The 12,265-nt window shown below is 39.4% G+C and overlaps 1 protein-coding gene across 3 annotated transcripts in view; it reads right to left on the bottom strand.

Annotated features, from left to right (window-relative positions):
- GPR176 (G protein-coupled receptor 176) overlaps nucleotides 1–12,265 on the bottom strand; it is a 124,923-nt gene that overhangs the window by 8,553 nt on the left and 104,105 nt on the right. Inside the window, exon 2 of one of the 3 annotated variants that reach the window (XM_055278663.2) lies at nucleotides 2–59. The exons of the other annotated variants lie outside the window; for them this stretch is intronic. Within the exon in view, the coding sequence (XP_055134638.2) occupies nucleotides 2–59 (58 nt within the window). The remainder of the gene's footprint in view (nucleotide 1; nucleotides 60–12,265) is intronic. 3 annotated transcript variants of the gene reach the window in all.

A 12,265-nucleotide genomic window follows, 5' to 3' on the forward strand; every position in this document is an offset into this window, starting at 1 on the left:
CTTAATCCCAGGCAGTCTGCTCTTATCAAGTTTTCTAGTGACCTCCATGTTGCCAAACTCTGCAATAGAAATACAGTGCAAACCACACGTCATCTTAAATTTATGGTAGCCATATTTTAAAAAAGTAAAGAGAAGCAGGTAAGATTTTAATAATATTTTTTATTCAACTCAACAGATCCCAAATATTTCAACATGCAATGATTACTTTAAAATTATTAATATTTTTCATTCTTGTTTTTGTACTAAGTCTTCAAAATGCAATGTGCATTTTATTTTACACTTACAGCACATCTCAGTTTGCACTAGTCACCTTTCAATAGCCACATGCAGCTAGTGGCCACCATACTGGACAGCATTGTTCTGGACTTCAGCAGCAGTGATGCAACCAATCATCTCTCTTTGAGCATTGTCCTCTGTGGCTTCCACAGGCCTACAATCTCCTGGTTTTCCTTCCACCCTCCCCCACTTCTGCCAGTCCTTGGCTGCTGCGAATCTACCCTTACCAGGTTTTGCAGAAGAGCATGGTACAGCTCCGCTCCCTCTATGCTCTCTCAATAGCCTCTCCCTACGTTAGACTACCCATTCTGGTAATTTTCCATCAAAATGCTGATGACTCCCAAATTCATGTCCTAAAGTAGGGTTTTCCCCTCAACTCCAGAATCCTTTTTCCAGATAAACTTCTGATACCCTTCTCAGTCCCCACTATGTTCCTCAAGGGTTTACCTACTCTGATGCCTACTGCCTAATCTATACCTTCCTTCCCCTGGCTTGCTGGGCTCCAGCCACTCCAGCCTTTGTGCCGTTCCTGAAACACATCAGGGCTAATCCTGCCTCAGTGCCTTTGTACACATTTTTTTAAACTGTTTGGGATGTTGTTCATATGTCTGATTCCTTTAAATCCCAGTCTTAGTTTAAATGCTGCCTTGTCAAAAAAGCCTTCTCTAACCATCATTTTATTTTAAACACTAACTGCTCCTGCCTCCATTATGCTCCATTATCATATTCCATTGCATCCTTCATAGTTCTCATCACAATTAATCATTTGTTGACTTGTTATCTCTCCATTTCATGAAGAAAAACTGTATCAATCTTGTTCACTGTTACAACTCCATGCCTAACTCAGTATCTGGCACAGGGTAGGCATTCAACAAATATTTGCTGAAGAAATGAATTTGTAAAATTAGCAGACACACAGTAATCAAAAGTCCCTGTGGTAAGAGAACCCCTTTTGTAGTATATATGCCATGTAAAGATATTCTAAGTCAGCAAGCAGTTCCCAAATCTCACCATACGTCGGAATGACTGTACCAGATATATTGAATCACAGTGCATAAGTATGGAACTGGGAACCTGCAACTGTAACAGGCATGTTGGTACAGTTGGCCCCCAGACTACGGTTTCTTTTAAAGTACTTTTAGACAGAGTCCACAGCCCTATGCCCAGACTCTCACAGGGAACCAGACCTCAGGTGTGCAGGGCAGCCTGCTGAGGGGTTTTATTAGCATTTACATGCTCATGAATGAGGAAAGTTGTTTTCATGCTGTTATTTCTTTAAAACCCGAGACTGCTATAATCACATTTTATTTCCATCTATTTATATGCCTCTAGACAGCATGCAGAGCCTAATCTCTTCTGCTATTAAGAACCTGAGGCTAAATAATCCTATGTTCTTTCCATTCTCTAAACCTCTGCTCTCACTCTCTCTCCCCATTTAAAACCGATTCATTTGGTTCTAAGAACCTGAATTGGATGAATATGTCAGGATACAAGCACCCATACCCAATACCCAATTGGCTATACATTTAAAAATAAACGTGTGTGTGTGTGTGCGCGCGCATGTGCATGTGCGTGCCCACACAGCAACAAAGCAAGATAACTATATGATTATTTAACCTCATTAGCACTTCAGATTCTCCTTCATTTTACAAGGCATACCAAGTAAGGATAACTCGTTATATATTTAAGTAACAAAATTTTCAACCGCTATATACTTTTTATTTTAGAGGTCACATTCTAAGTTACCTATTCTCCCCTAGAAATGATCTAAGCTCTGGAACCATTCCAATTCCCTATGTATTCCCATTACACTTTCTAATGTTTAATTCCATGACAATACCCAATGCCATAGCTGTGGACACAGCAACACAATTAGGATATACAGCCCATACAACCAAAAAGGAAATAAGAGGTAGAGAGTGGTGACATTGGTACAAGTCTGCCCTCCCTGGGACTGCTGTAACTATGTCATTCCTCAAGAAAAATAACTAACGGATACTAGGCTTAAGACCTGAGTAATGGCCGGGCACGGTGGCTTACGCCTGTAATCCCAGCACTTTGGGAGGCTGAGGCAGGCAGATCACGAGGTCAGGAGATCGAGACCATCCTGGCTAACACGGTGAAACCCCATCTCTACTAAATATACAAAAAATTAGCCCAGCGTGGCGGGCGCCTGTAATACCAGCTACTTGGGAGGCTGAGGCAGGAGAATGGCATGAACCTGCGAGGCGGAGCTTGCAGTGAGCCGAGATCATGCCACTGCACTCCAGCCTGGGTGACAGAGCGAGACTCCATCTCAAAAAAAAAAAAAAAAAAAAAAAAAGACCTGAGTGATGAAATCATCTGTACAACAAACCCCCATGGCACATGTTTACCTATGGAACAGACCTGCACATCCTGCACATGTAGCCCTGAACTTAAATAAAAGTTAAAAAAAATACAAATTGAGACTTCTCATTCTGTAATATACTTAATAGTCAAAGACAGTGGATGTGGAAGACAAAGACATGTGAATTAACCACAACTCTGACAGACAGTGCTTGACTGATAATGAAGAACCTTTTTCCAACTAAATTTTGCCTCTGCAAAATTTTAACTTTGGTTGTCCTTTTAAACTGGTTTATTGGCTTTGCATCTTTGAGAGCAACAATTCTGGCCTGTTAAAGAGACTAGTAACTAAAATGAAAAAGATATTCCAAAAGAGCATTGGGAAATCGTGTGCATCTGAGAATCCTTCTGGGAAAACAGACACATTACCCCTTTGAAAACTACCAGTTTCCCCAGAGACTTAAAGCAGTAAAAGATCCATGGCCATGCTTTTACAGAAAGATAACATGCCACGCAGAACATTTTAAAAACTAGAACTTGAAAAAAGCTAATACAAAGTGGAGGTGATATAAAATTACGAGGAAAAGCCTAAGACAGACTGTGCCAAGAGGGAGGCCAAAGTGGATCGACAAGGGTCAGAAAGCCTACAAAGGAACTTTTACACTCAGTATACACCTTGTGATGCAAGAGGAAAGTTTAAACAAGTAACAGTAACCCCATAATAGAAGAAACAACCAGCCAACGCCTACTTTGTGTTACTGGATTTTAAATGCCTTCTTTGCTTCAGTTTGCAGTCCAAAATGTAACCAAGAAGAGTCTCTTGGGTTAAAAGAATTGTGTGAAGGGCATATTAGGAAAGGCTTTTAATTAATATGCCAGGTAACAACAGGAATGACTTTTAACCTAATTAGGCATTTATATATAAAGTAGCTTTCGCCGGGCGCGGTGGCTCACGCTTGTAATCCCAGCACTTTGGGAGGCCGAGGCGGGCGGATCACGAGGTCAGGAGATCGAGACCACGGTGAAACCCTGTCTCTACTAAAAATACAAAACAATTAGCCAGGCGTGGGGGCAGGCGCCTGTAGTCCCAGCTACTCGGAGAGGCTGAGGCAGGAGAATGGCGTGAACCCGGGAGGCGGAGCTTGCAGTGAGCCGAGATTGCCCCACTGCACTCCAGCCTGGGCGACAGAGCGAGACTCCGTCTCAAAAAAAAAAAAGTAGCTTTCTCATAGACAGCATATAGTTGGCTCTTGCTTTTTTTAACTGATCTGACAATCTCCATCTTTTAATTGGTATATTTAGAATACTTGTGTTTTTAATTTTAATTTTAATTTTTTTCTTTTAGAGACAGGATCTCACTATATTGCCCAGGCTGGTCTCAAGCTCCTGGGTGTAAGTAATCTTCCTAGCTCAGTCTTCCAAGTGGCCGAGACTACAGATGCACGCCACTCTACCCAGCTAGAACATTTACATTTAATATAATTATTGATATGGTTGGATTAAAATCTGCCATCCTGCCAGTTGTTTCCTATTTATCCCATCTGTTCTTTTTTCCTTTTTCTCTTTCTGATTTAGGATTATAGGTTGAGTATCCCTTATCCAAAATGCAGGAATCAGAAGTGTTTCAAATTTCAAACTTTTTCAGATTTTGGAATATTTGCATCATATTTACCAGTTAAGCATCTCAAATCCAAAAATCCAAAATCCAAAATGCTTCAATGGGCATTTTATTTGAGCATCATGTTGGTGTTCAAAAAGTTTCAGATTCTGGGCTGGGTGTGGTTGCTCACACCTGTAATCACAGCACCTTGGGAGGCCAAGGTGGACAGATCACAAGGTCAGGAGATCAAGACCATCCTGGCAAACATGGTGAAACCCCGCCTCTACTAAAAATACAAAAAATTAGCCGGGTGTAGTAGCGGGTACCTGTAGTCCCAGCTACTCGGGAGGCTGAGGCAGGAGAATGGCGTGAACCCGGGAGGCGGAGCTTGCAGTGAACTGAGATTGCGCCACCGCACTCCAGCCTGGGCGACAGAGAGAGACTCTGTCTCAAAAAAAAAAAAAAAAAAAAAAAAATTCAGATTTTGGAGCATTTCAGTTTTGTATTTTCGGATTTAGGATGCTCACAGTGTGACTGAATATTTTCTATAATTCCATTTTATCTCCACTGTTGGCTTATTATTTATACTTCTTTTAAATTTTTTTAGTGGTTGCCTATATTTACAACATACATCATGAATTATAGTCTACATTCAAATACTATTATACTGCTTCACATGTAATATAAGAATCTTATAACAGTATTGTAATGGTTAATACTAAATGTCAACTTGACTGGATTGAAGGATGCAAAGTGTTGGTTTTGGGTATGTCTGTGAGGGTGTTGCCAACAGAGATTAACATTTGAGTCAGTGGACTGGGAAAGGCATACCCACCCTCAATCTGGGTGGGCACAATCCAATCAGCTGCCAGCATGGCAAGAATAAAAGCAGCAGAAAAACGTGGAAAGACTAGACTGGCTAAGTCTTCTGGCCTCCATCCTTCTCCTGTGCTGGATGCTTCCTGCCCTCAAATATCAGAATCCATGTTCTTCAGCTTTTGGACTCTTGGACTTACACCAGTGATCTGCCAGGAGCTCTTGGACCTTTGGCTACACACTGAAGTCTACATTATTGGCTTCCCTACTTTTGAGGTTTTGGGACTTGAACTGGCTTCCTGGCTCCCCAGCTTGCAGACGGCCTATTGTGGGACTTCACTTTGTGATCGTGTGAGTCAATTCTTCTAATTAAATCCCCTTCATATATACATCTATCCTATTAGTTCTGTCCCACTAGAGAACCCTGACTAATATAAGTATATTCCTAATTCCTCTCTTCTAAGCTTTATTTTTTTTGTTGTTGAGACAGGGTCTTGCTCTGTTGCCCAGTCTGGAGTGCAGTGGCATGATCCTAGCTGACTGCAACCTCCACTCCCCACAGGCTCAAGTGATCCTCCTGCCTCAGCCTCCCAAGTAGCTGGGACCACTGGTGCATACCACCATGCCTGGCTAATTTTTGTAGAGACAGGGTCTCACTATGTTGCCCAGGCTTGTCTCGAACTCCTGGGCTTAAGTGATCTACCTGCCTCAGCCTCCCAAAATGCTTGAATTACAGGCATGAGCCACCATGCCTGGGCCTCTTCTCAGCTTTTTAAACTGATCTGACAATTTCTGTCTTTTAATTGGTATATTTAGAATATTTACATTTTTGTTGTCATGCATTTTACTTTTATATAAACTGTAATTCAACATACATTGCTACAATTTCTTCTTTCAGCAGTCATTTAACGTTTAGAGTAATTAAAAATAAGAAAAAGTCTTTTACAGTAACCTCCATTTCAGTCATTTCTGGAGATCTTTATTTCTTTGTGTAGACACAAGTTTCTGTCTAGTATCATATTCCTTCCACCTAAGGAATGTCCCTGAGCATTTCTTGCAGTACAGGTCTGCTAGTAATGAATTCCCTCTCTTTTTGGTTGTCTGAAAAATGTCTTTCTTTTTTCTTCATTTTTGAAAGAGTATTTTTGCTGAGGATAATATTCTGAGTTGAGAGGGTTTCTTCCCCCCAGCAGTTGAAAGATGTCACTCCATTGTCTTCTGGATTACACAATTTCTGATAGTAAGTTTCCTGACTCTTACCTTTGCTTCTCTGTGTATAACGTGTCTTTTTTTTTCTCTACCTTCCTTCAAGATTTTCTCTCTTTGGTTTACAGCAGTTTAAATATGATGTGTCTAGGTAGTTAAATATGATGTGTCTAGGGGTGTGTGTGTGTACACGCACACCTTGGTTAGGACTATGGTTTGATGTCTTTTATCATCATTTTCATAGCTACATAAAGGCAACAGTGCCTTCATGGTCATGCCCTAATTCATTTTATCTATTTTATATTGATGAGTTTTGTAAACTGTTTCCAATATTTCATTATTATACAATGCTGACATCAACATCCTTATATATATATAATCTTTGGAAATTGAACTGAATATTTACTGGGGATAAATTACTAGAAGCAGAATTTCTGGGTTAAACAGCTTGCACATTTTTAATATATGTTACCAAAGGACTCTCCACAAATGGCATGTGAGAAAGTTGGTGTCCCCAAATGCTCACTAAAAGTTCTGTAGCCTCTCTAAAATGTTTGCAACCATGGCATGTGAGAAAGTTGGTTTCCCCAAGTGCTAAAAGTTCTGCAGCCCCTCACTAAAATGTTTGCACCTGTGCATGTTTCCGCTATCCTAGGATTTATGTCTTTCTATTTCTAGAAAATTTTCATCCATTGCCTCTTTGAATTTTATCCTGCCTCTTTCTCTTTATTCTCTTTTTCTGGACTTCTTATTAGACTTATGTCAGACCTCATTCTATTGATTATATCTCTTAACCACTCATTCTTATTTTCCACCAATTCATCCTCTTCTGAAAACTGGGTGATATTTCTCAGGTTTACCTTCAATTTTTAATCCATTCTCAATTCATCTGGAAGTAATCATATCATCCCCTCTTTTATTTAAAATGTGTATTTGTGTCTACTTCAAATGGCCTATTCTTTATTCCTAGTATTCAGTTAGTTTACTAAGGCTTCCATTCCTTCATTAATCTGTAATCATTTTTTTAATGCTTACAGTTTCTTTCAGATTATTCTGTTGTATCTACTTCTAGAAGAATTAATTTTGCCACCTGTTGGGTCAGCTTGCTCTCCTTTCTAGTTTTTCTCAGATGGTTCCTAATATTCAATTATGAGCTCATAGTCTGTGGGGGTTGTTTTTCTGTGGTAGGTTATATTGCCTGGCTATGGAAGTGTTTCAAGTGGCTGGCCAAGCACACATGAGTACTTTGTTGCACTTCTGTGAGCCAATAAAAGACAATATGGTTGACAGATCATTCTGAGAAAGGTTAAGTTTGTAGCGAAATTTTTATCCTAGGGAGATGCAGAATATTTTAATAACTAAGGACATAGATTCTGAAACCCAACTCCCAGACTCAATGCCCAGCTCTGTCACTTACCAGCTATGTGGTTATGGGTAAATTACCTTCTCTGTGCTTCAGTGTCATCATCTATAACGTGAACATAATAACAAAGTCTCTGTGCAAGAGGAATTGTGAGGGCTAAATTAGTCAATACAGTAATATATGTACAGTGCTTAGAACTGCTTCTTGTGAATAGTATGTGCTGTTTAAGTGTTATACGTTACTGTTACTATTATTTACATGAAGGTTTCAGAGGGAACCAAGAAAAGGTCTGAAAGAGAGAAAAAGAGAGAGGTTTGGCCAGAGGAAAAGAAACACGGAGCTGTGTGTAAAGGAGACAGAAGGGGACAGCTCAGAAGGGAGACAGAAGGCCTTGGGAAGCAGCCAGGAATGTGACATGGTAGGACTGACTGGCCCCAGTTTCCAGATGGAACACTGAGGTCTCCCAAGGGAGAATCACCCAGGTTTGCCCTGTGAAGGCCCCTTGTGTGGTGCTCCTGTGGCAGAATCACATCAGATTGTCTCATGTAGTCAGAATGGGTGCCCCGGGACCATGGAGTTTGGGCAACTGTGGCAAACTCAGTGCTCTCCTTCAGGCCTATAGAGACACAACTTGTCTCTCTCCTCTTTGCTGTCATCTGGATACAGTGACTTCACAAAAGCCTTTCTTTCTCTCTAGCAGAGAGGGCAGGAACCACTGTGAGGCCTGCTTTTCCAAGAATGTTCAACCTTGACTCAAAGCAAACATGAAACATCTCAGATTAAGGATATCCCTTCTCCAGATAGGTCCTGCTTCTAGAATCTATCAAGTCTACTATAAAACATTCAATACACCCCACAGAAAATGTAAATTAATACAGCCATTATGACAAACACCAGGGACGTTCCTCAAAAAAGTAACAAGAGAACTATCCCATGATTCAGCAATCCCACTACTGGGTATATATCCAAAGGAAATGAAATCAGTATCTAAAAGAGATATCTGCACTCCCATGTCCATTGCTGTCCACTGCAGCATTATTCCCGATCACCAAGATGTGGAATCAACCTAAGTGTCTGTCAAAGGATGAATGGATAAATGGATGAATGGTATATATACACAACAGAATACTGCAGTCTTAAGAAAAGGAGGAAATTCTGTCATTTGCAATAACACAGATGAACCTGGAGGAGATTATATTACATGAAATAAGCTAGGCACAGAAAGACAAAGACCACATGATCACATTTACAGGTGGAATCTAAGCCAGAATCATAGAAGTAGAGTGCAGAATGGGCTGCCAGTAGGACGAAGCGTTGGGGAGATACTGGTCAAAGGACAAAACTTTCTGTTAGGAGACATAAGTTCAAGACGTCTACTGTACAACATGGTGACTACAGTAAGCAATATATTATATACTTAAAATTGCTTTAAAATGTAGATTTTAAGTGTTCTCAGCACAAATAAAAATACTAGATAATGCACATGTCAATTAGCTTGATTTAGCCACTCCATATGTATACTTATTTCAAAATACATGTTGTACAACACAGATATATACCATTTTTGTCAATGAAAAATATTTTTAAAAAGCAATAACAAAGTAAAATGTCTCACAGAATTCCTGCAGTAGCACATAAACACGACATGCCTTAATAGAATGCTAATATGAATTAAAAACCACACAAGGTTATGAAAATCAAAAAAGATATCAATGACCTTGGCATTGTTTCATTAAGAAAAAGTAAAAATCTCAAAGTAATGATAACTGGCTGATAGTGTTTTAAATCCAATTAGCTAGACATCTTGAAACAACCATGAGATTATTTCATCATTATGAAAAGAGTATTCTAAAATGTTATCTGACCAAGGATATGTTACAAATAATAAAACAATGATTCTAACTATACTTGGTTACTTGTTTAATAAAAAACAACAACCAGCTAGGTGTGGTGGCTCACGCCTGTAATCCCAGCATTTTGGGAAGCCAAGGCAGGAGGACTGCTTGAGGCCAGGAGTTCAAGACCCACCTGGTCAACACAGCAAGACCTCATTTCTACCAAAAATAAAAATTAAAAATAAGAAAGCTTAGCCTGGTGTGGTGGCATGCACCTGTAGTCCCAGCCTCTTAGGAGGCAGAGGCAGTAGGATCACCTGAGTCTAGGAGTTGGAGGCTACAGTGAGCTATGATCACACCACTGGACTTCAGCCTTGGTAACAGAGCAGGATCCTGTCTCAAAAAAAAAAAAAAAAAGCTTTGAAAAACATTAATCAATCCAAGACATGTTCCCAGTAGGTAGCCAGCAAGCACCCTTGTGCATTTAGGCCCACAGGATGAGCAACTAAAAATTTTAGTCAAGATGGAAAAAAAACTATTCCATTTTTTGCCACCATCACTAGAAAGCAGTGAAAGCATTCCTGAATATCCGAGGGCACTGCTATATTTGTTTAGATATAATTCAAATGTAGTTTCACTATGACGCTTATTTTTGAAAAGAGTTGGTAATGTATTCATTATTTGTAAATAAATAAATAAATATTGCCAGAGAATATTCATTATTTGTGAGACTGACAACTTAAATCCATATTGAAGAATAGCAGAGGTACAAAAGTAACTTGATTGATTTCACTAAAGGCATTCAATGGTTCCCTACTGCCATTAAAAAAAACAAGTTTAAACTTCTCAACATCATACAACACCCTTTAAGATATAACCCCTGGCTACCCACACACCTACTAACTAATGTTGCAGCATCGTAATGGAATGGGATAATCCTGGAAATCTAAAGGTCAAATTCATGTTTTTCTCTGAGTCCTTACAGCTGCTGCCCAAGCAAAACCTCCAAAGAGAATTAGAAAGAGTAAGAGAGAGAGCAAGAGAGAGAGCGAGGGAAAGACAAGATAGGAATTCAGAACTCCTCAGTGTAGAGAAGTCAAATGATACCTGAAGAGTTCAAAAAAAGGCATTGTTAAGCTCTGTGGACCAGGGAGTATGGGGGGGTGGTGGGGAGCCAACATTAAACAACTGAGTTTCACAGTTCACACTTCCAAAGCAAATAGTTCTAAAAAGTTCTAAATAGCTCTAAAAAGGATTCTATCTTACTTTGATTTTTTCACAATATTGTTCTTTAATCTATGCAGATACATTTTCCAAGTGACCAGAGAGTCAGTGCTGACTGAGTGATAAGAAGTTTTTTGATTTGAGGACTTTTGCTACTGGTATCAGAAGAATTATGGCCAAAGAATGTAGGGGAAAACCAGCTTGCAGCCATAGGGCTATGCCTGGCGGTATTCAGTACAATTTGCTCTTCCTGCCAGTCTATAAAAGTTTGAGCCTCTTCCTCACTAAAGAAGTGTCAGTTTGCTGTAACTTATGATTAAACTAATACCTGCCCAACTCAGTTTAAGCTGATTGCTATTGGCATGAGAAAATCATGTTATTTTAGCTACAATTAATTTGATTCCAGAGGATTTTTTCTGAAATGATGCAGAAAGTTCAAACTAAGCAGGAGTTGAATTAACAGGAAGAAGCTATGTAGTAAGTTCATTAAAATTCATGGTGAATATTAAATAATTACTTTGAATGAAAAGCATCTTAAGAAATATATATCCCCTATGGATGTTTCTTCTCAGAATACTTGTTCCCAAAGAATAATGCAGATAAAATATTAGCAAGATTCACTTTTGTAATATATAAGAATATATAAAGAGACTCCAACAATAGCTGCATCCAATCAGCTCCTGTGAAGCCACACGATGGATTTTAGGTGAGTCTACAACAAATGCGCATATCTTTTAGCAATAATGGTATCCCAAAGGGTAAGGTAAACTGTACAGCACGATCAAAACAAAACTATTTCAGCAACCACAGTCAAGTCTGTCCCATCCTTGGGGCTCTCTCATGGAATTCACAAAGCCCCTGAAATTAGTCATTCACGTCTCTCAACACACAGCAAGATAGATACAGAGGCATAAAGTAAGAAGAAAACCACAGTCAGAATCTGAATTGATAACTCTTCTCCTTATATTTCCAGTGACTTGAACTTTTTCCATATAAATCAACTGGAAAACCTTCCTGGCTTCACAAGATGCCTTCTCTCTGGTTGCTCATATTAGGTCTATTAACCTCCTTGAGAAGCATATTATTCTCTGAAAAGCTATAGCAAGAGCCTTGAAATCATCAGCCCCACTTAGCTGTGACAGTGTTGAAACCCTTTAATAGCAACAGGTTCCACTTCCCTACTTCCCTTTCTATAGGTATATGGAGAAAACTTCCAGAGAAAAGAAGGAAAAGTTTTACCTAACTCTACCCATTGTTAAGCATGCTCCCTTTGGATCGGCATCTGAACAAGCCACGCTTGATGGAGTGGACGTGAAACAGCTCACTATCTTAAATATCTACTACACAGGCCATCTTACTAAGAGGCCCTTGCCTATATTAAATTACTCATGCAAAAGGCAGGGTCCATATCTTCTGCACCATTCACATTGCACTTAGGCTTCATGGGTTATTTCTCCCCTTGCATATTGTAAGATTACGGAGCCCGAAAAGAACCTTATCTGAAAACTCTGTCAACCTTCATTAGCACCAGACATGGTTTTATATCTAGGGGTTGCATCATAAAGACCTAAATAGATGAATAAATTAAAACTTGAAGTTTAATATAACTTAACAAAA

The sequence above is a fragment of the Symphalangus syndactylus genome, chromosome 5 (assembly GCF_028878055.3).
Source record: "Symphalangus syndactylus isolate Jambi chromosome 5, NHGRI_mSymSyn1-v2.1_pri, whole genome shotgun sequence".
NCBI classification, from domain to species: domain Eukaryota; kingdom Metazoa; phylum Chordata; class Mammalia; order Primates; family Hylobatidae; genus Symphalangus; species Symphalangus syndactylus.